This window comes from Adiantum capillus-veneris, chromosome 7, assembly GCF_014529385.1.
Source record: "Adiantum capillus-veneris isolate H3 chromosome 7, ASM1452938v2, whole genome shotgun sequence".
In the NCBI taxonomy this organism is placed as follows: Eukaryota; Viridiplantae; Streptophyta; class Polypodiopsida; order Polypodiales; family Pteridaceae; genus Adiantum; species Adiantum capillus-veneris.
This window is the reverse complement of record NC_140937.1, coordinates 28,275,386-28,300,079: the sequence shown is the minus strand read 5'-3', so window position 1 is coordinate 28,300,079 and position 24,694 is coordinate 28,275,386. Positions and strand designations below refer to the sequence as shown.

General features: G+C 47.3%; 1 protein-coding gene across 3 annotated transcripts in view; it reads left to right on the top strand.

Annotated features, from left to right (window-relative positions):
- LOC147453609 (protein ZINC INDUCED FACILITATOR-LIKE 1-like) overlaps positions 1–24,694 on the top strand; it is a 70,590-nt gene that overhangs the window by 12,623 nt on the left and 33,273 nt on the right. For 2 of the 3 annotated variants that reach the window (XM_086515753.1, XM_086515754.1), the window contains exons 4-9: positions 588–690; positions 781–883; positions 963–1,016; positions 1,094–1,156; positions 1,444–1,493; positions 1,591–1,666. In XM_086515753.1, coding sequence (XP_086371879.1) covers positions 588–690; positions 781–883; positions 963–1,016; positions 1,094–1,156; positions 1,444–1,493; positions 1,591–1,666 — 449 coding nt within the window. Of the gene's footprint in view, positions 1–577; positions 691–780; positions 884–962; positions 1,017–1,093; positions 1,157–1,443; positions 1,494–1,590; positions 1,667–24,694 lie in introns of all 3 variants that reach the window. The other variant, XM_086515755.1, reaches the window with a different exon arrangement.

The following is a 24,694-nucleotide window of genomic DNA, read 5'->3' as shown; positions in this document are numbered from 1 at the left end:
TCCCTAGGGTTACTTATATATGGGATTAAAGTTGGGTCGGGCAATGCCAAAACATTCCCACGATTTCTAAAAAGGTCACTTATTGATGAGTTAATAAACTCACCTGTAAGAGGTGCTTTACATGCAGATAAATACCTAGGTTGAGTAGTAATGCAATTGTATGGGAACATTGGGGGAGTGCCTACATGTAGTAGACATTGGCTATGCTCATGTGTAATCAGGGGAATGGAACTAATCTAAAGTTCTTGGACATGGACGTCCTGCATATAGGCTCACAAGGGTGCCAGAACACTTCCTAGGCTGTCCTAAACCCTAGAAATAGAAGTTAGCTTTAGCTTGTCCTAATGCACATAGGGCTAGATGTGCACGTGACAGTGTTATGTTTGCACTTGTGAATGTTCATTGTTTTTAATGTACTTTATATAGACCTTTTTACTGAAGGCCTGTTTGGGGAGGTTTGGTTTTGTTTTATTTTTTCAACTTAAATGGGGGATGAATTTTGGAGGAGTATTTTGGGTACATTGTTGAGATCTGCAACCCATATGAAAATATGGAACTGGTTCTTAACTTTTGATAGGGTCATGCAGGAGCTGCTCTTATGTTCGGGCGCTTTCTTTCCTCCACATTTTGGGGCATGCTGGCTGACAAATATGGTCGTAAACCTGTGATGCTTTTTGGCACTGCAACAATGTACTAGATAACCTTCTTTTTGTTATTACTGCAATTCTTACCCTTTCAAATGCCTGGGGCATAATCTCATCATTGTATTTCTTTTTTCAGAGTAGTGCTCAATACGGCTTTTGGCTTCAGTACAAATTTTTGGTTGGCATTGTCTTCAAGATTTCTTTTGGGGCTCTTAAATGGGATGCTAGGACCTGTGCGGGTATCTCATCCTCTTCGATCCACATACACTGTTAATAATCATGTTTGGGATTATATTTCCTAATTATTTAATTTTGTAGGCCTATGCAAGCGAGATATGCACCAGAGAATATCAAGCTTTGGGTTTGTCGATGGTAATCAGAACCCGGTTGTTTTCTTAAAATGATTGGTTATATCGAGATGAAAATCTAATACAACTGTACCTTGATAGGTGGGTACCATGTGGGGTGTTGGATTGATAATTGGTCCAGCTATCGGAGGATATCTTTCACAGGTACTCAAAGAGGATAATCTCTGATATATGGACAATGAGATAAAAAGATGTGTCATGTAGTGAAATTCAAGCTTAGAACACTAAATTTATTTTTCAAATCTAGGACACACGTGCACGTTCATGAAACGCTTCACTGATATTAGGAGCAAGATCTGGAAGAAAATTATTTTGTGCTTCTTGTGAAAACATAAATTTATGATCTCAAGGAAATTAACGAGTATTTTGACCTTTTAAGTTTTTGACGGGTCTTACTTCACTCAATGCTCTGATGCATGTGAGGGTTGCAGCCTTCAGACAAGTACCCATCATTATTTCCAAGTGGATCTCTTTTCGATCGGTAATTTCCATTTATTAAAACATTTGCCAAAATAATTTTCAGAATATTTTTAAGAGAGATTTTGGAGCATGTTATGATAGGATTATGTTGCTTACAGGTTCCCATATGCCTTACCATGTATATGTATATCAGCAATCGCATGTTTTGGAGTTTTTGTCAGCTTTTGGCTTCCAGTAAGTTCGTCCTACAGAGCCCTTCTTTGTAATCTGTTGTCCTGGCATTATGTTTAAATTGTGAGGTGACAAGTTGATTGGGTAGTTTTCCAAGCTCATTCTGTGTCATTATGTGGCTGTAACTGTGTTGTTCTTGTGCCATTCAACTGGCACTAAGTGTGTTCCTTTCGTTCATTTTGTGGAGAGTTGTAGATAATGAAACAAGATTATGCAGCATGGACTCAACAAGGAAGCGAAGCAGTCTGAGATAGAAGCCACCACCGATCTGCGGACATGACGTGACTATCCCATGTAGGCTGACCATTCCTCAGTTTAAAAGATAGCTCCAACTACTCAAGTTGCTAGAAAGTGCTGATTCCTTGTTTATCTTACTCTGAGAATAATCATGCGCCATATCTTTGTGAAAAAATCGTGTTTGAAAGCTAATTATCACTGTCATGTACAATCCTCTGTCTATTGATGCTAGCAAATATACTGAAGGTCTTTGTGTCTTACTGAGTTTAATCTTGCCAGAGGAAAGTCGAGTTTTCCCTTTTTCGTGGAAAACGAACACATCTATCTTTGCCGGCGAACGAGAATCAATGAGAGTTGGAAACCGAAGAGAAGGTCATGCACTGTTTTGTCTAAGCTGCTCTTGCATAGATTCATTGTGTAAATCACGTTCTTCATGGTGCTCTCTCCTTATCTCTCCTAAGTTTGATGATCACGAGATTGTCCCTGTCTTCTCTCAAAAGAGCCTATTGTGATCATTGTTAATCTCATTTTGTATAGACCTTCCAAACCAGCTGAGCATTTCCTTCTCTCTGGAGTCAATCTATCTACGCGCTGCAAAAATAGATGCTATGGGTGTAAATGTGGGAATCAAACCGTAACAGGAGGCTACAAAACAAGGGATCATACGGTAAAGGGGGAGAGAGGGTACTATACAAGTAGGGGGAGGGGAGGGAGCATCCATGAACTGTTGCATGGGTCCTTGCAAAACAGTGTTTACTTCTTGCTAGTAAAGAAGTGAGTAGGCCTCGCCCAGTATCTGGTAATGATATCTTGCATCCTCCTCCGTAAGTGGCATCGATGCAGTGGTCTCCCTTGGAGGCTAGGCCGACTCAAGCGTTATAATGAAATGTTCTATCCACTAGGCTGCCTTGTGTGGGATCCTGACATCCTTGCATGTCTGCTTGGGAAATGAAGAAATCTGCCATCTCTCTCTGCAAGCAGACTTCGGTGCTCAAGAGTTCTATTGCTCAAAGGTGTTAACAAGTATAAACCAGGACATCTCTAATCTGGGCAGTCCGTGACTTTGAAAAGTGGTCCAAATCCCTCCCTGGCGGAAACGTCCTCTCACCTCTATAATAAGCAAGACAATTTCAGATGAAATGCACCTTGATGTGTGGTGCCAGCCTTCAAACTCGGCATGTGCGTTGCTTTGGAGGCACTCCACTATATCTCCTAACCTCTATCTCCGAGTGGTGCGAGGAGGTATGTTACTAACCAATGGCACATCTTAACCTATGTCGTCCACATAACTAGGGCAAAATTATAAATATATCCTTTCTAGTACGAAGAAGATGCTCTCTGTACGTAGAAAGGCATCTTTGTACCTAGCTTTTTTGTAGGTGTTAGCCATGTTATCAAGCTGTGTAATATCCTGTCTGATGCGCTCCCATAAGCGAGGCATAAATGATACTGATGTAGTGACTACCTCCATTATGATAGTTGTGCGACCAAATCTTTGCTCTAACAACCTCGTAGGATGGAGCATTTACTATGGATTATCCTGGGTATCTATCATATTGACCAACGGTCTCTCTCCATCACAAATATTGCCTATTGCGATGGTCCATGTTAGGGGCCCGTACTTGGACATCATATAGTATAGTAGCTGTGACCAAAGAATCTGAAACCACAGCTTCTATAGTATAGTATGGTAGCTGTGTATGCATACATGTGTCTAGGGTTGTGTATATATGGCGTCTACATGCATGTGTGTATGTGTGTGTACAAGCATGTATAGATGCATTTAGACGTATGCAAGCATGCATAAGTAGACATGTATGCCTATTTGTGGTTGATACCCAACAAATATTTTTGTAGTGGTAGTGATCACTCATATTGTACAACGTATTTTAATGTTTTTTTCGGTACTTATTTATCGTATTGTCATGTGCACATCCACGTGGACATGCTTCGTTGACTTCCAAAGCCAATTTCCCCCTTCTTTCTAGATAGAAGCGTCTAGAATCCTAGGAGGATTAGTACCGGCAACTTTGTGAGCTTGTTCGCAAGACCTGCAATGTCCGGACAAGTCCATTAGATTAGGTTTCCTTGTTTTGGAACCCTCTTGCATAAATGGTTTGTACACGCGTTTTGATAGACTTATACACTACGGTAGGCATCTGGCATGACGTGCATGTAGTTCTAGGTTAGAGGAATCCAACGAGCCATTCCTCGCGTTGATCAGATTCCCAAGTGGGCGTATGTGCGACAGTTTCACCCAAACGGACACCCCATGGCTCAATTGTTAATAAATCAATTTATTGATTTATTTGTTGGGTGATTTGGTGGATAGTTGCCCTACCTAAGCCTAAAATTCAAAAATCAGCCCTATAAAAGGAGCAGGAGAGCCCTCTCTTGAAACCAAGTTGCAGAAGAAGTTGTTGAAGGAGCAGATAGCGCCAGCAAGGGAGCAGATCAGTCCAGCATTTTTGCTCCAAATCGGTCAATGTTTTCTTCAGCCTTGGCTTTTTTGCAGATCCTCGCCGGATCAGCCCTAGCAGCAGATCAACATCAGCATTTTCAGTTTTCAGCCCATTCCGTTTCTGGAATGTGGCTCGAATCTGTCTTCGTGTATTCCCAAATGCGGTCCGGTACTTTGGCAGCCCATCGAGCCTCCCCTCGGCCATTCCCGAATCCCTCGCTGGCATCGAGTGCTCCATTGTTGTCCGTCACCGAGATCTGCGTTTTCAGCCTTGCTTTAAGCGACAGATCTGCTGCGTTTTTCTTCGCAGGTCTGCCTTTTTTGCAGCCAGCTTTCAGCCCTTCATTCCTCTTCACATCGGGAGCGCTAATCAGCCCCAGATCTACCCTTTGTGGCCATCCGCAATCCACATTAAAAAGGATCCAAAGGTGCATCAAATCAGCCCTGGAGGTGCCTCGTCTTGAGGAGTTAGTGAGGTGATTGTCGTCATTTGAGTCAGTAGAGTCTGTACATGAGGTATTGCATTGTGTGTACATTCCATCTACACAATCTAAAGCAAATACCACATCGGCAACAGTGTGGGGGGCCCTAGGGAGGGTTGGTTGGGACCCCATCGGGTGTCACTCTCCTCTTCTCCTTCTCACCATCATTCAAGCACAAAGCAATCACTAACGCAAGGAAAGAAGGAAACGATTTTGTGGAAGTGTAAAACTAGATCTTCACCATTTCAATTCCGTTGCACTTGACACATATCTATCTATCTTGGATCTCCTCCACTGAGGCGTAGTGTTGAACAACAAAACCTTGATTTTTTCTAAGGTTGACTAACAAACCACTATATTGTGAATATGAATGTAACGTATAAAGATGTCTTTGTAGGTCCTCTAGGGAGTGAGTTATCAACACAATATCGTTTGCATACAATGAAAGAGGGATTTATAGACTACCCAACTGTTCTTGTCTCTCTCCTCTCAAATATAGTTTCCAAACTCAATGTATATGCCGAAAAGAGTAGGCGGTAACGGACATTCCTGTTTGATCTCTGAAGTGGTGTAGAAGTGCTCACTCTGCCAATACGATCTCACGCAATGTAGTGATTCCCCAAACAATCTCATCCTTAAGTCATATTCCTTTGTAATAGCCTTGCCCTAAGGACCGAGTCAAAATGTGATGGGTTTTAGGGTTAGGGTTTTTGCATCTAGGTCATAGACGCATCGGTCTAATGCATTTGTTAGGCCCGCCCTAGATTCACTCTCCCTAGGTAGGTGGTCCATGCCAATCTCTTGGTCAAAGCCGGAATTCTCATTGTAGTATTTGCATATGAAGTCATTAGAATAGTGTTAGGACATTTGAGTGACTTTTTTGGTTTAAGACTAACTTGATTGTGATTTGCAAATTCTGGCAGAGGGGCCTAAAACCGAGAGAAAAGATTTACCAACTTATGAGTGCTTGTCGAGTGGCCTAAATAATGTAAGAAGAAGAACCAAATACCAACTTGTAAAGCTTCGCGACTGGACCTAAAATTAAATCTTGGCGTAAATAATGATGACGTGGCAATACATACGGATCTTCCACAATTTGCGCTGTAGAGACGACACGTGGTAGGCTGTACAGACATTTTCGCAATTTGGTTGACTTGACACGTGGCACTGCTGTATGCTGGCTGATTTTAGCAGTCTTGAGCGCCAGATTTTAGGAGTAGTTTCTATTGAGTTTAAGTGCTTTTGGGCTTAATGCTTTTGAGGCTCTAATTTTAGCATCCCTTGTACTCTTATACGTGCCCCTAGGGCCATTCTTTCATGCATCTGGATGCAGAGCTGGAAGATCTGGACCCAACGGGAGTTGTACTCTTGCATAGCAATAATATAGAAATCTCGAAAGGGCCGCTAGTCTATGGGGCCAACAGAACTCTGCCGCACTGCTTCATCTCTTCTTAGGCGATGACCTCACTCTCTCACAACTTGCGCATATGAGAGAAGTAATGCCCGAGATTCAAGCGGCAAGGGAGAAGGGGAAGATGGCCTTTTACAGAGATGGTCGGGTGGTGATTGTAGAGCGGCGCTCTACATGACGGTGCGAGACCTATGGGAGCACATTGAGGATGGCGACTTGGAATTGTAATGGGTCTATGAGGTTGGATGTTGGTGCCTTTGAGGACAGTTTCAGAGACAAGGACATTGTTTTCTTTTCAGAGACTCACCAGCCCCTGGCCAACTGTTGCCACATGTGGTGGGATACAAATGGGAGACAGCCCACAGAACAGTCACGAGATCTGAGCATGGGAGTAGAGGTTCAGGAGGAGTAGCGGTGTTGTTTAGGGAGGAGCTACAGCCACTACTACATATTGTACGGAGAGATGATCAGGCTAGATACATGTGGGTGAGGCTGAGAGCTGACACAGGTCGATTTCTATATATTGCTATATGTTACTTCCCCCCCAGTACGTCAGTATATGCTGTATCCAGAGGGCAGTCGCCTTTCTCAATTCTAGATGATGATATATGGGAGTTTTCTAGGGATGGTGATATCATCCTCCTAGGAGACTTCAATGCTCGAACGGGCAACTGTCAGACAGTCTTCTACGACACTTCAGATGAGATGCTTAGAGAGTTGGATGTGGGTGAGCTGGGGTTTGACAGATGCTCACATGACAGAGAGCAGACTGAGTATGGGAGATACCTCACGGAGATGACGACTACACATGGGCTAGCCATACTTAATGGCTTACAGCGGTTTCCTGGAGCAGCAGGCTTCACATGCTTTCCACACAGACATGGGGCCAGTACAGTGGACTATGTTATGACACAGCCGAGCTTTATTCCTTGTATTCAGGATTTCACAGTGGGAGCCAGACCAGTGGGCGTAGCAGTGGATCATGCTCTCTTGACACTGTCCGTATCTTTTCAGTTTAGTACAGCCCAGAAATCAGGAGGCAGGTCACACACCCGTTATACATTTACACCAGAGACTGACTCGGTTTATACAGAGGCGATCTGGGATCGTCTATGCAAAGTTGCTCCAGGCCTCTCAGTAGAGGAGTGCACTACTTTACTGACTGAGACACTACATGATGCAGCATCAGAGGCATACCCACACACTCAACCGGATCGGAGGCGACATTCTGGGAGCATGCCCCAGAATAGTTGGTATGATGAGGAGTGCAGAGAGATGAGAGCCCAGCTTCAGAGGGATCTTCATTTAGGAGTCATCACCTACAGACAGTCGCGGATTGCTTTCCGGCGCCTTGTGCGAAAGAAGAAACGAGCTTACCTGGCCCAGATGGAGCGAGACTTGTATCAGTTGTTCTTGAGTAGAGACTCAGGCGAGGCATGGCGACTCTTCCATGAGCACTCCCCTCCCCCAGTGATTACTTCTCCTGATGTGTGGGGCCAGTATGCGACATCGTTATATACGGTTCCTGGGCAGGATCCCCTTCCAGATCCTACAGAGCCATGTCCACCTACGAGCACCTTCTTTACCACTGAGATGGTAAAGAGAGCCATTGACAGGATGAGGACCAGGAGGGCTTACGATCATGACGGTCTAGTAGCGGAGCACTTCATACATGCTAGGGATATGCTGATGGAGGTTCTTGCAGTGTTGTTCAATCGTGCCATGTGTGAGGGATTACCTGAGACTTGGAGGTTGTCTACTATTGTGCCTATATTCAAGGCAGGTGATCCTACAGAGCCTGGAAATTACCGCACTATTATGGTTGGACACACACTGGCACGATTGTATGCATCCATTATTGAGCAGCAGTTGAGTAATTGGGCAGAGGGTGAGGGTGTACGGGCAAAGGGACAGGCAGGTTTCAGGAGGGGTTTCTCCACTCTTGACCATATTCTGACACTCAGAGCTATCATTGAGGAGGGCAGGTCACATGGGAGACGGATTTATTGTAGCTTTGTGGATTTCCGCAAAGCATTTGACATGGTACCGAGAGCTCGACTGATGCGCAGACTGCAGGAGATGGGGGTGCCCACAGTGTTGATTTGGGGGATTATGGCTTTATACAGATCAGTGATGGGACATGTACGCACCCCAGAGGGGATATCTGACTTAGTTCACTCCACTATCGGGGTGAAACAGGGTTGCCCATTGTCTCCTACTCTATTTGGTATGTATGTTGATGAGGTGTCTGATTACATTGACAGAGAGGGTGATAGAGGTGCCCAGCTGGCAGGGACGTGGATCCCATTGTTGTTATATGCTGATGATATTGTCTTGATCTCTGACTCACCAGAGGGTATGCAGCGACAGTTGGATGCATTACACAGTTTTGCAGAGGATAGTGGATTGTCTGTAAACCTTGGTAAAACCAAGGTCATGGTGTTTAACACCACACCGCAGTGGATCAGGAGATCGGCACCGACCTTCACGTATGGTCAAGAGATTGTGGAGTATACAGATGCATACACTTACCTTGGGATAGTCTTCACTGGGCCGAGGTTTTCTTTGGGGAGAGCAGCAGAGACTAGACTGACCAGAGCTTATGCGGCCTTGGGAGGCTTGGAGAGGATGTGTTCGCAGGTTCAGTTCCAGGAACCTCGGACAAAGTTATGGCTCTTTGATACTTTAGTAGCCTCAGCTATGATGTATGGGGTACAGGTATGGGGACCTTCTGTAGGCCAGGATGGTTGGAGACGTATGGAGAGGCCCTTGGTATCTATGATCTCCCGATTGATTAGAGCCAAGGCCTCCGTACCTCACGCGATCATTCGAGCAGAGCTAGCTGCCCCCCCCATGGACATTGAGGCGCTTACCAGATCAGTGTCCTTTGTGCACAGCCTATGGGATACTACTAGAGACAGATATGCTAGACTGGCCCTTGAGTCTTCCAGACAGTTAGCTCTACAGGGGGACACTTCATGCTGGAATGCACAGATGACTTCATGGTTTCAGACGCATGGCTTCACCATGGACAGGTTGCCCCCTTTCCAGTATTCTCTTCAGGCACCCTCGCTGTCTCTTACGCGGGTGGAGATCACTAGACTCATTCGTCAGGACCTGATCCAGCTCGACACCAGGAGGACATGGATAGAGCCGCCTCAGGAGTTGAGCACGAAGATGGCTTTCTATAGAGAGCATCTTCTCCACCTCACAGGAGATGGGTTTGTGATTCGACCCAGCTACATGGACACACATATGTCTCATGGTTTGCGTTGTGCCATTGGTCAGATACTCACATCCTCACATCAGCTCGAGATTGAGACTGGTAGATTCAGAGGGATACCAGCAGACAGCAGGATATGCCGATTATGCCAGAGAGAGCCAGAGACAGAGTTGCACTACATATGTCATTGCACAGTGTTCTATGAGATACGGGGGCGTTTCCACTGCTTATTCAGAGAGGGTTTTGGTCCTCTATCTAGGGTCATGAGTTATGAGGATCAGAGATGTCTTGGACTATATCTACTTGAGTTACACAGGTATAGAGACACTTTACTGGGGAGAGCTAGAGAGAGGCAGTCGCAGAGACACATTACAGATTTCTTCTCACTAGATATGGGACAGCCAGAGGAGCAGCCACCACTGCAGAGCTCGTCCCACACTCATTCGACCACTACTGGCACTCTCATCGACCGAGCATTGGAGCTACAGAGATACAGACGACCGCGACTGAGGAGAGGAGCTACACAGCATCGACGGAGACTACAACAGAAGATTCGAGCCATACTCTCTCGACATCCAGAGTGCAGATGAGGATGGATCCTCACCATTTCTTCCATCTTTGTTTCACACACTGTTACATCCAGTTTACCGGGTACCTATTGTATCAGCTGCTACACCCACGTAGTTTTAGATTGTAGTAGTAGTAGTAGTAGTATTTTGTTCCACTTCTAGTTCTTTTCTAGTTCTTTTGTACCCAGACATGGTATTAGATTCACTATTTTGTAACTGATTGGTCTCATAGGTCATTTTGGCCTTTGAAGACGTTAATATAACATTTCATTTCATTTCATTTCTCTCTCTCTCTCTCTCTCTCTCTCTCTCTCTCTCTCTCTCTCTCTCTCTCTCTCTCTCTCTCTCTCTCAGGAGGTCAGCACCTACATTCACATACGGCCAGGAGACTGTGGAGTACACAGATGCTTACACTTACCTTGGAGTGGTTTTTAGCGGACTTGCATTCTCACTCAGAAGAGCAGCAGAGGGACCAGACTGACTAGAGCCCACGCAGCATTGGGTAGATTGGAGAAGATGTGTTCGCAGGTTCAGTTTCAGGAGCCCCGGACGAAGCTCTGGCTCTTTGACACTTTGGTGGCTTCAACATTGCTCTATGGAGCTGAGATATGGGGACCTTCATTGGATCACCATGGGAGGCCGGATCGCATAGATGGATGGGGGAACATGGAGAATCCTCTCGTCTCTATGATCTCGCGGCTCATTAGAGCCAAGGCATCAATACCACGGGCCATTATCCGAGCAGAGCTAGCGGCCCCCCCACTAGTGGTGGAGGCGCTCACAAGATCAATCTCCTTCATAAACCGCACATGGGAACTTCCTAGAGACAGATATGCTCGCATTGCACTTGAGTCCTCTCGACAGTTAGCCATGCAAGGAGATACAACATGCTGGTATGGGGAGATGGCATCATGGTTTCAGGCGCATGGGGTCAGCATAGACAGGCTGCCACCATTCCAGTACTCATTGGATGCACCAGCTCTCACTCTTACATAGTCAGAGATCACCAAGCTCATCCGCCAAGAACTTACCCAGCTAGACACCAAGAGGACATGGATACAGCAAGCACAGGAATTGGGCACGAAGATGGCTTTCTACAAAGACCACCTTCTCCAGCTTACGGAGGATGGTTTTGTGACGAGACCAGATACATGGACACCCACTTGTCTCATGGGATACGATGTGCTATTGGCCAGTTACGCACATCTTCTCACCAGCTGCGGATTGAGACTGGGAGATACAACGGAATACCAGCAGAGGCTAGGACATGCCCCTTGTGTGACATGGAGCCTGAGACAGAGTTGCATTATACATGCCGCTGCCCCGCCTACTATGAGATACGAGGCCACTTCCATTGCTTGTTCAGAGAGGCTTTTGGACCTCTCTCAAGAGTCATGGGATACGAGGATCAGAGATGCCTGGGTTTGTTCTTGCTCGAGCTGCGCAGACACAGAGATAGCATGATGAGTGGCGAGGCTAGCCAGTCTCAAAGACGGATCATAGACTTCTTCAGAGCAGACACGGGACAGCCGCAAGAGCCACTCCCACAGCAGAGCTCCCCCTCGTCTCACAACAGAGGCACACTGATCGACCGAGCGACTGAACTGGGGAAATTCAGGCGCACACGACTGCGGAGGACTACACATCGTCGACGGAGGCTACATCAAAAGATTCGGAGCACTCTGGCCAGGCATACTCGACGCCCGGTCAGACCACTAACCATGGAGGAGATTGATGAGATCCGCCAACGACCACTGCTAGATCTTTTGTGATTCAGCTATCCCAGCAAGCCGCCCATTTTTGCTTAGTTCACATCGACCAGTCTAGGATCCCATAGTATATATCTTTGTTTTGTACTGTTGTTATTTTGTTACTCTGACTTTGTATCAGATCCACCACCTTGTAACTTTCTGGTCTCATAGGTCACTATGGCCTTTTGATGACGTTAATATAACATTTCATTTCATTTCTATATATTGCTATATGTTACTTCCCCCCCCCAGTACGTCAGTATATGCTGTATCCAGAGGGCAGTCGCCTTTCTCAATTCTAGATGATGATATATGGGAGTTTTCTAGGGATGGTGATATCATCCTCCTAGGAGACTTCAATGCTCGAACGGGCAACTGTCAGACAGTCTTCTACGACACTTCAGATGAGATGCTTAGAGAGTTGGATGTGGGTGAGCTGGGGTTTGACAGATGCTCACATGACAGAGAGCAGACTGAGTATGGGAGATACCTCACGGAGATGACGACTACACATGGGCTAGCCATACTTAATGGCTTACAGCGGTTTCCTGGAGCAGCAGGCTTCACATGCTTTCCACACAGACATGGGGCCAGTACAGTGGACTATGTTATGACACAGCCGAGCTTTATTCCTTGTATTCAGGATTTCACAGTGGGAGCCAGACCAGTGGGCGTAGCAGTGGATCATGCTCTCTTGACACTGTCCGTATCTTTTCAGTTTAGTACAGCCCAGAAATCAGGAGGCAGGTCACACACCCGTTATACATTTACACCAGAGACTGACTCGGTTTATACAGAGGCGATCTGGGATCGTCTATGCAAAGTTGCTCCAGGCCTCTCAGTAGAGGAGTGCACTACTTTACTGACTGAGACACTACATGATGCAGCATCAGAGGCATACCCACACACTCAACCGGATCGGAGGCGACATTCTGGGAGCATGCCCCAGAATAGTTGGTATGATGAGGAGTGCAGAGAGATGAGAGCCCAGCTTCAGAGGGATCTTCATTTAGGAGTCATCACCTACAGACAGTCGCGGATTGCTTTCCGGCGCCTTGTGCGAAAGAAGAAACGAGCTTACCTGGCCCAGATGGAGCGAGACTTGTATCAGTTGTTCTTGAGTAGAGACTCAGGCGAGGCATGGCGACTCTTCCATGAGCACTCCCCTCCCCCAGTGATTACTTCTCCTGATGTGTGGGGCCAGTATGCGACATCGTTATATACGGTTCCTGGGCAGGATCCCCTTCCAGATCCTACAGAGCCATGTCCACCTACGAGCACCTTCTTTACCACTGAGATGGTAAAGAGAGCCATTGACAGGATGAGGACCAGGAGGGCTTACGATCATGACGGTCTAGTAGCGGAGCACTTCATACATGCTAGGGATATGCTGATGGAGGTTCTTGCAGTGTTGTTCAATCGTGCCATGTGTGAGGGATTACCTGAGACTTGGAGGTTGTCTACTATTGTGCCTATATTCAAGGCAGGTGATCCTACAGAGCCTGGAAATTACCGCACTATTATGGTTGGACACACACTGGCACGATTGTATGCATCCATTATTGAGCAGCAGTTGAGTAATTGGGCAGAGGGTGAGGGTGTACGGGCAAAGGGACAGGCAGGTTTCAGGAGGGGTTTCTCCACTCTTGACCATATTCTGACACTCAGAGCTATCATTGAGGAGGGCAGGTCACATGGGAGACGGATTTATTGTAGCTTTGTGGATTTCCGCAAAGCATTTGACATGGTACCGAGAGCTCGACTGATGCGCAGACTGCAGGAGATGGGGGTGCCCACAGTGTTGATTTGGGGGATTATGGCTTTATACAGATCAGTGATGGGACATGTACGCACCCCAGAGGGGATATCTGACTTAGTTCACTCCACTATCGGGGTGAAACAGGGTTGCCCATTGTCTCCTACTCTATTTGGTATGTATGTTGATGAGGTGTCTGATTACATTGACAGAGAGGGTGATAGAGGTGCCCAGCTGGCAGGGACGTGGATCCCATTGTTGTTATATGCTGATGATATTGTCTTGATCTCTGACTCACCAGAGGGTATGCAGCGACAGTTGGATGCATTACACAGTTTTGCAGAGGATAGTGGATTGTCTGTAAACCTTGGTAAAACCAAGGTCATGGTGTTTAACACCACACCGCAGTGGATCAGGAGATCGGCACCGACCTTCACGTATGGTCAAGAGATTGTGGAGTATACAGATGCATACACTTACCTTGGGATAGTCTTCACTGGGCCGAGGTTTTCTTTGGGGAGAGCAGCAGAGACTAGACTGACCAGAGCTTATGCGGCCTTGGGAGGCTTGGAGAGGATGTGTTCGCAGGTTCAGTTCCAGGAACCTCGGACAAAGTTATGGCTCTTTGATACTTTAGTAGCCTCAGCTATGATGTATGGGGTACAGGTATGGGGACCTTCTGTAGGCCAGGATGGTTGGAGACGTATGGAGAGGCCCTTGGTATCTATGATCTCCCGATTGATTAGAGCCAAGGCCTCCGTACCTCACGCGATCATTCGAGCAGAGCTAGCTGCCCCCCCCATGGACATTGAGGCGCTTACCAGATCAGTGTCCTTTGTGCACAGCCTATGGGATACTACTAGAGACAGATATGCTAGACTGGCCCTTGAGTCTTCCAGACAGTTAGCTCTACAGGGGGACACTTCATGCTGGAATGCACAGATGACTTCATGGTTTCAGACGCATGGCTTCACCATGGACAGGTTGCCCCCTTTCCAGTATTCTCTTCAGGCACCCTCGCTGTCTCTTACGCGGGTGGAGATCACTAGACTCATTCGTCAGGACCTGATCCAGCTCGACACCAGGAGGACATGGATAGAGCCGCCTCAGGAGTTGAGCACGAAGATGGCTTTCTATAGAGAGCATCTTCTCCACCTCACAGGAGATGGGTTTGTGATTCGACCCAGCTACATGGACACACATATGTCTCATGGTTTGCGTTGTGCCATTGGTCAGATACTCACATCCTCACATCAGCTCGAGATTGAGACTGGTAGATTCAGAGGGATACCAGCAGACAGCAGGATATGCCGATTATGCCAGAGAGAGCCAGAGACAGAGTTGCACTACATATGTCATTGCACAGTGTTCTATGAGATACGGGGGCGTTTCCACTGCTTATTCAGAGAGGGTTTTGGTCCTCTATCTAGGGTCATGAGTTATGAGGATCAGAGATGTCTTGGACTATATCTACTTGAGTTACACAGGTATAGAGACACTTTACTGGGGAGAGCTAGAGAGAGGCAGTCGCAGAGACACATTACAGATTTCTTCTCACTAGATATGGGACAGCCAGAGGAGCAGCCACCACTGCAGAGCTCGTCCCACACTCATTCGACCACTACTGGCACTCTCATCGACCGAGCATTGGAGCTACAGAGATACAGACGACCGCGACTGAGGAGAGGAGCTACACAGCATCGACGGAGACTACAACAGAAGATTCGAGCCATACTCTCTCGACATCCAGAGTGCAGATGAGGATGGATCCTCACCATTTCTTCCATCTTTGTTTCACACACTGTTACATCCAGTTTACCGGGTACCTATTGTATCAGCTGCTACACCCACGTAGTTTTAGATTGTAGTAGTAGTAGTAGTAGTATTTTGTTCCACTTCTAGTTCTTTTCTAGTTCTTTTGTACCCAGACATGGTATTAGATTCACTATTTTGTAACTGATTGGTCTCATAGGTCATTATTGCCTTTTGAAGACGTTAATATAACATTTCATTTCATTTCATTTCTCTCTCTCTCTCTCTCTCTCTCTCTCTCTCTCTCTCTCTCTCTCTCTCTCTCTCGTGCTCACTCCCCTTGGTCTCTGCGCTTCCGCATCGTCGACTTTGACACACATCTCCATCTCTTGAGATAAACTCATCCATAGCTGTATATGGGAAGTGTGTAATTGGAGGAGCAGAAAGAAACGTTATGTTTGGAAAGTAACAAATGGCAATGTAAAGTGGTTAGCAACTCAAATCGTACCCAGACCGATGTAAATCGTGCATGCTCATCTGTGCGCACTGCTTGCACAATGTGATGCAACTCCTTGTATAAATATTAAAATTGCTACTCCTCTGGAGCCCTTATTCCCCAAGGCTAACCGTACCTCCTTCTTGCAAATTGACTCTGTCTATATCCCAGTACTCGAGGCAATACCCCATTTGATGGCTGATAATAGATGTCTCTGTATGGGAAATGATCTCTCTCTCTCTCTCTCTCTCTCTCTCTCTCTCTCTCTCTCTCTATAAAGGTATCCTCAAAGATACCCACACACGTTACCCAGTCTAAGTGCTACATTACTATTCCATGAAACTAGCTTTCAGAGTGGTCGGATAGGTCTTATGGCGTTGTTTGGGACTCCGTTCAAGAATAGGAATTTTCCTTCTCAATTGAAAGCAAGATTTTCTTCCTTTTGGGCAGCCATAACCCTTGCCATACATTCCCTCATTATTCATATGCGTGCCAGCTGATGAGGGGTTAGATCATCCCAAAGATATTCATGCGTGCAGCACCCTCGAGTGTTCTTTTGAAGTTCACAAATTTCTTTCTGGCTTCCATCATTGGGGAGCGAAGTATAAGCGTTCTACCCCTGGATCTTCATTTTTATTGGGGTTGCTAATTCTCTTCCCTACTCTCCAAGCGGGTGTATGGGCTGGCTTTTGAATGATGAATACCATAAGCTTGAATAGCTGTCCTTCCCTCCACATTGTTCGCATTATTTACCGGTCACCCTCATATGAAGTGCCCTTGTCTTCCTTTTTTTTTTCTACAACGTCAGTCCATGCCTTCAAGCCCTCTTCTACATGTGATTTTAATGTCTGGCATCTCAATCACTTCTCTCTTCCCTTTGGTAATCCATTTCTATCTCCAATGTACATGCCAACAATTGAATTTTTGGTCGGTTGATTGGCCCTTCCTTGTTGCTCATCTTTTTACACCACTCATCATGCATCACTTTGTATTTTGAAATGGAGTTTTTAAAAACCATTACCTCAACATGCAAAACATTGTGTTCTGGTTTATGAGAAGCCCTCATTAATCGACTCCTGCCAACAGCAAAACCCCCAAAAGAAAAAAAACTATGCTGTCGATGCTGCCATCCCTGCTCTGTTTTCCTTGTCTTTTTGTTTGTTCTTCGGATTGTCTGCAGGACTTTCTTTGCTTTATATTTTTATTGCCTGTCTTGTGTGTTTTCAGCATATGTTTGTTTGCGTGTTGTGCATGATTTTGCCTGTGTTGCCTTGGTTGTGTTGGAGATTGGTCAGCGACCAGAGTCGAGGTGGATAGAGATGGTAAATAAGATTGATAAAGTACGAAAAAACGGTTGTACGGTATTGGACCTTTACCTATTTTGAGCTTCATGAGTCACATTTTCTTGCAGAAGTAGCTACTTGCTGATTGTAAATTGGTAAAATATAACACTTTTGTCATTGTGAGGACATTGCCATCCTCATTGTATTCAGGCTTCCTCCTTATGCATCATGACGATTCATGAGAAATATGCTTGATGGTGTAGCTGGGCTATAGTGTCATATGTACTAGATAGCAAGTTAGTAGACTTGGGTTGTCACTTGGCTAATAGACCAGGGTCGGTGGTGGTCTAGTGGACCAGAGGCGCTTGGCAGGACATGGAGCAGTAGTAATTGAGTTAACCTGTCTCTTAGAGTTTCTTCTCAGTAGCTATGGATGTGATGTAGCTGTTGTATATATTGTGATTGGTGGTCTCTGAGAGAGTTAGTCTTATCTGGTCTAGCAGTACTCTTCTTTGGTTCAGAGTCGAGTCATTGCACAGCACTCTCCAGCGCGGTTTGAGCCTCGACACCCCCATTGTATCTTGTGAGCACTTGGTCTGGAGCTTTGTGTGCTGCCAACCAGTCTGTAGTTGGTACATTGAGAGCAGCTGGACTCATACTAAGTTGGGGTCTATCTTGCATATTTATTTCTAGTTCATTGTTTTTCCATATATCATTTCAGCTATGCTATCATGTCTTTCAGTTGTCTTGTTGGTGCCAATGAGTGAGATTTTTGTGTGTATTGCAATGAGGAGCACCCACATTAGAGAGAGCGACATAGTTTTCCTGCTACAGAAGGTTGGCTTGGCTCATCAGTCTTATGTTAGAAAGGTATTGAAGAAAATTTAATATCAATACTCTTTAAAAAGCAACCCTTGAAACATAAAGTAGTTAAAAATAAAAAAAATTAGTATGTTAATATTGGGTGACCATTACGTATCTGAACGGAATATAATGTCTTGACCAATACCCTCTTGAATGGAATATAATGTTTGGCTCTTCATGCAACCCTGGCTGGAGGGCCTTTTGGCATTAGAGGTTTGGAATCTGATATTGGGGATCCTCTCGTAGAGTTTTTTGGCTTTACGTGTGGCCTGTTTTTGTTGCAGCTCTCCTATACAATCGCTAATTACTATGTGATCCTTCAGTCTTTGATTGTATCTCCCTTACATGTCCTCGTAACTTGGTGGTTTTTTCCTAGTGGTTTGTAATCATGATATATTTCATGGTTTTTTTTTTCACTATCGGTTTATTGTTTTGCCTTTGGGCTTTTGTGATGCTTGCGGGCTTTGATGTAATTTTCTGATGTAATACAAAGGCTCTAGCCCCACCTTTGTGTGTGTGTGTGTGTGTGTGTGTGAGAGAGAGAGAGAGAGAGAAAGAAAGAAAGAAAGAAAGATTTTTAACGTCTATGTCAGGCCGAAATCGGCCTATGAGACAAAACAGATGTACATGGTGTGTATGTCATCCGTCTATCGGAAAGACAAATGAAACAAAACTGATACAAAACTGAACTGAATGTAGGTAGTGGAGTATCTGAGGAGGGATGGAGCTCTATCTCTCTAGGGGTATATGCATGTCTATATGCTCAAGGTAGTACAATCATGAGAATGCATCAAGCTATCTAGCTCCATCCTGTACTAATGGGGGGATGTAAGATGTGGTACATGGGCGGGGCTGGTGCCAAGGCTACCCGGATGAAAGCTGTCGGGTCGGCCCTCATCTGAGCTACTCGCTCCTCAGTGGCACGGCGCTCCCGGGCTCGGATCTCCTCGATCTGTCGGTGGTGGGAGCTCGCGCCCCTGTAGCCTGTGACTCGTGGTCGTCGTCTAGCTCGGTTCACCTCCGTCTGTGGGAGTGTCACTCCCCTCTGAGTGTCTGGTGAGGGAGGGGCGGCAATCCTCTGAAAGAAGTCTGTGAGCTGCGACTGTCTCCCCTCTGTCTGTGTAGCTGTGTGTGGCTGTAGTAGTGTGTCCCGATGGCTCTGTATCTCTAGTAAGAAACGTCCGAGCTGTCTCTGATCTCGAGAGTCCATGATCTCTCGGAGAGTGGGCTGTCCTCTGAATAAGGCCTCATACCTGCCTCTGATCTCAGTGTATGCTTTGCATCTACATACAAAGTGCTCCTCAGTCTCTACCTCCTCTGTGCAGGCTCTGCAGACTCGCTCCTCCCTGGGAACACCAGTGTGTCTCCCGATCTCAATCTCTAACCTGTGTGAAGCCACTCTCAGCTGGCCAATCGCCACCCGTGAGCTATGTGGCATATATGTGTCCATATAGCGTGGTCTCTGTATGAACCCCCCAGACAATATGGTGAGAAATTGGTCTCTGTAATCTGACATCCTCGTCCCCAAGCCAGGTGACTCCCAGACTCTCCTAGTGTATAGCTGCCACAGATCCTGTCTCAATACCAAGTTCCTCTCACTGCGAGAGAGGTGAATATATGGTGAGTGGGGGTCGTACTGGAATGGTGGTAGGCTCTCCATGTCAAGACCGTGTCCCTCAAACCATGCTCTGACCTGTGAGTACCATGCTCTCTCATGCCCACTCTCTGATAGCTGTATAGCTGCCTCAAATGCTCTACGAGTAAGTCTGTCAGGAGGTAGCTCTCTCATCCTCTGGAGGAAGCAGACTGTCTGGAATAGTGCCTCTACAACCATAGGTGGTGTGGCGAGCTCGGCTCTAATAATGTCATGTGGCACTGTCTTCTTGCTGCGGAGCAAGCGTGAGATCATACATACCTGTGGCCTCTCAAGCTGTGTCCACTGGTCAGCTGTCAATCCTGGTGCCCATACTGCCGCCGAGTACATCAGGGCCGGGGTGACTAAGGTGTCGAAAAGCCACCCCTTCGTGCGGGGCTCCTGAAAGTGTGCCTGGTGGCACCTCCGCTCTAGCATGGTCAGAGCTGCATATCCTCGGGTGAGCCTGTCGACAGCAGCCTGCCTCATAGTGAAGGGTCCTGGTAGGCTGGTGAATGTGATGCCAAGGTAGACATAGGAGGTGACTACATCAACCTGTCCTCCTGCTGCTGTGAAGGTGGCAGCGCTCCTCACTGCACTGGATGTGTGAAAGATCATGACCTTGGTTTTGCCAAGGTTCACAGTCAACCCCTTGTGTGTGCTGAATTCGTCCAAGGTCTCAAGATGGCGTTGCAAGCCCTCGGGTGACTCTGAAATCAACACAATATCATCAGCATATAACATGATGTGGACCGGAGTACCTGCCAAGTCTCTCCCCTCTCCCCCTACTCGCAGTATGTAGTCGGAGATCTCGTCGATGTAGAGCCCAAAGAGTGTCGGGGAGAGTGGGCATCCTTGCTTAACACCAATGGTGCTAGCAATGGTCTCTGAAAAACCGCCTGGGCAACGAACCCGACCCGTCACCCTCTCGTAGAGAGTATATATGGCCCAAATCATCTCTGTTGGTACCCCAATGCTGTGAAGGCGCTGGAAGAGTCTCTTGCGTGGGACTGTGTCAAAGGCCTTGCGGAAATCCACAAAGCAGCAGTAAAGCCTCTTCTTCCGCGCCTTTGCCCCATCAATGAGGCAGCGCAGAACGAAGATGTGATCAGTGGTGGAGAAAGCTCGTCTGAAACCTGCCTGGCCTGGAGCTCGTAAACCCTCGGTCTCTGCGTAGCGGCTGAGCTGTGCCTCAAGTACTGCTCCATATAGCTTGGCCATCGTGTGGCCAATCATGATAGTCCTGTAGTTCCCTGGGTCCAGGGTGTCGCCAGATTTGTGGATAGGCACTATGGTGTGCTGTGTCCACTCCTCTGGGAAGCCCTCCCCTATAGCCCGGTTGAAGACATGTGCAATCAATGGGGCTATAGTGGAGGCCGCATAAATGATGTGCTCACTCTGTAATCCAGTATGGTCAGCTGATCGTCTGTGCTGCATGCGGTGTATGGCCCTCTCTACCATCTCTGCTGTAAAGAAGGAAGAGCACGTGGGGCGTGGCCCGTGTGGCTGTGGGATAGGAGGCTGCCCTGGCACCTCATAAAGTCGCTCTGCATAATCATGCCATATCTGTGGATCCTCAATAGCTGTAGTCGGACGTGGCTCGCGCAGGGTGCGCCATGCCGTCGCGCTATCCATGCTCATGAATAGGCGGTATAGCTCAAGCTCCTGTGCCTCTTCGAATGCTCGCCGCTTTTGGCGTGTCAGCGTCTTCATATGCCGTTTGGCCTCTCTCTCTGTGATCTCTCCTAAGGCTCGCCGTGCACGGAGGCGTCGGTATAGCTCTCTGCACTCATCATCATACCAGCGGTTCTGAGGCATAGTCCCGGGAGGGGGAGTGCGTCCTGTGTGAGTGGTGTGTGGAAAAGAGCTAATAGCTGAAGTGTGGAGAACGGAAGAGATATGTGATGTGAGAACTGAGAGTGGTGTGGATGGGTGGAGGAGGCATAGGCCATGCTCGACCTCGGCCGAGTAAAGAGGGGCTAGCACATGTGTGAAATGGATGGTGGTGTGTGGAGTGTGTGCTGTGGAGCTGTGTGGGATGGTATCTCCGGTGATGGAGAAAGAGAGGTATGTGTGGTCGGCTCCGATGGGTATGGGTGGAATGGTGAAGGATGTGATAAGGTGTGTAGCCTCCCTGGGTCCCAGAATATAGTCGACTGTACTCCCCCCTCCCTCTGTAACTCCATGTGGCATACAAGTCAGGCCCCCTGAGGTGGGCCACTGGGCCATCCCGTTATAAATAACGAGACGGTGCTGGGAGCCAAGTCGAAGTAGATGTCGTCCGTAGGCTGTGACTGGAGCTCTGTTTGCTGTATCTCTCATAGTAGCCTCCTCATCTAGAGTGTGTAGTGCCTCTGGGTCCTCGTGGTCATATGCCTCACACTGCTCACTGCGCGTACGAGCATTGAAGTCTCCCATAAGGAAGACTTCACCCAGTGTGGAGTACTCCATAATCTCCTCCGTGAGGCATGCGTACGGTGACTCCTGCTCAGTAGGGGCGAATCTGGAGCCTGTGGGAGCAAAGTAGCAAAGGGCAATGTAGACGATCCTATCTCGTGAGAGCTCGAGGCGAATCCACATGTAGCGGGCCTGTGGGTCCCGGGCAACAATCTGTAGTCTGTTTTGAAGCCCCTGTCTAAAGAGTATGGCCACTCCTCCTGAACCGCGAGTGGTGTGCTGGCGCATACATCCCCGATGTAGAGACTCCCACTGGAATCCATGTATCCGTGGTAACCCTCTCTCTGGGCTCTCGTGTGTCTCTGTAAGTAGAATGATGTCTCGACCTCTCATCACCTCCTCAAGTCTCTCTGGGTGTGTCCATAGGTCTCCATTGCAATTCCAAACGTGACATGAATCTCCTCGTGTGTCCCACAGGCCGCGAGTCCCTATGCGATGGTCTTGCCATCAATGATGACCCTGCCATCTCGATATACTGCCTTCTTCCCTTCTTTGCGGGCTTGGTGGACTCTAGGCATGCACGCACGACGGTGATCTTGTTGCATCTTTGTGAGGTCATCATCAAGATAAATCGGGGGGCCTTCTAGTCCTCTCAAGATGACCCTCTTTCGGAGGAAAGAAGTTCGAGACTCCTCGGAGGCGAATTGGAGGATGAGAGCTCTCTTCTTTGGATCTTTGCCGGCTCTCCAAACTTTGGAGAAAGGGATCTCTTCTTCCTTGTATCCCACTTTCTTGCATAAAGCTTTCCCATCGCTCTCGGGTGTAGACCCTTCTTCTTCTTTGATGCCGGTCACTCGCACATTGAGACGGCGAGCTTGTCGCATCTTCTCCTCCTCGATGGTTGTGTGTACTATGAGTACCTCATCTTTTTGGGCTTCCTCTCTTGCTACCTTCTTGATATTCTTTTTGACCACTTCGACCCATCCTTCTTTGGTGGCCTCTAATTTGTCCTCAATGCTTGCGGTGAGGGCTTTGGTGATCTCCTCCTTGAGGGCTTCCTTAGCCTCCTCTTTAATCTCTCCTTCCTCGGGGGTGAGGGATGTGATGGAAGCATGAAGGAGATCGATTTGTGCCTTCATCTCTTCTTTCTCTTTCCTCCATCTCTCCCTCTCCTTCTCGTTCTCCCGTTCCCTTCTCTCCTTCTCCTCTTTGAGGTTTTGGATTTCCGCTCTCATGTCCTCCTTCTCTTCGTTCCATAGCTTGATGAAGGTGGCTTTCTCCTCCCTCCATATCTCTCTCTCCATCCACCATTCTTTCATGTCCTTCTCCAATTGTGCAAGCCTCTTGTTCGTGAGCATGAAGGTTGTCTTCATTGTCGATGTCGGCGTCTTGATGGTGGGGGAAGACATGGTTGTCTTCGAAGCTACCCTCTCTTCATATTGTGAAGAAGAGGGGAGAAGGGGAAGAGAGGGAGTACGTGTGTGTATGCGTATATGCGTGTATTATGTGTGTGGGTATGTATCCGTGTGTGTGTGTGTGTGTGTGTGTGTGTGAGAGAGAGAGAGAGAGAGAGAGAGAGAGAGAGAGAGAGAGAGAGAGAGAGAGAGAGAGAGATGGCTGTGTGATGGGAGCGAGTAGGGGCTGCGTGAGGGGGAAGCTGGAGGGGGGCTGCGCGAGGGGAAGAGAGGGAGTACGTGTGCAGCAAGGCAGTTCAGCAGCAGCAGCAGGTATAACAGCAACAGCAACAGGCGGATACCGGGGGTGCTGTGCAGGTGGGGTGGGCGCGCTGAGCACTGGGGTGACACAGCAGCGCGCAGCACAGTAGTAATGTGCCTGGGGCAGCACAGCAGCAGGTCCGCGCGCTGGTGCAGCAGAGAGAGAGAGAGAGAGAGAGAGAGAGAGAGAGAGAGAGAGAGAGAGAGAGAGAGAGAGAGGAGGAGGAGGAGGAGGAGAGAGTTTTAACGTCGTAGGAAACTATCCCAAGAGACCTTAAAGATCTAGCCGACGAGGAGTTGAACTCAAGACCTGTTATTCAAGAGGGAAATGGCATAACCAATCTACCATACTTGGGTGATAGAAAGATTATACCATTTTCCTCTTTTTTATTAGCGCGCGCGCGCACACACACACACACACACACACACACACACACACACCCGAGAAATGAAATGAAATGAAATGTTATATTACCGTCTTCAAAAGGCCAAAATGACCTATGAGACCAAACTGTTACAAAATTGTGAATCTGATACCATGTCTGGGTACAAAAGACTAGAACAAAAATACTACCACTACTACTACTACTACTACTACTACTACTACTACTACTACTACTAGAATCCATCCTCATCTGCACTCTGAATGTCGAGAGAGTATGGCTCGAATCCTTTGCTGTAGTCTCCGTCGATGCTATGTAGCCCCTCTCCTCAATCGTGGCCGTCTGGATCTCCGTAGCTCGAGTGCTCGGTCGATGGGAGCGCCGGTAGTGGTCGAATGAGTGTGGGCGGAGCTCTGCAGTGATGGCTGCTCCTCTGGCTGTCCCATATCTAGTGAAAAGAAATCTGTAATCCGTCTCTGGGACTGTCTCTCTCTAGCTCTCCCCAGTAAAGTGTCCCTATATCTGTGTAACTCAAGCAGATATAGCCCAAGACATCTCTGATCCTCATAACTCATGAACCTAGAGAAAGGACCGAAACCCTCTTTGAATAAGCAGTGG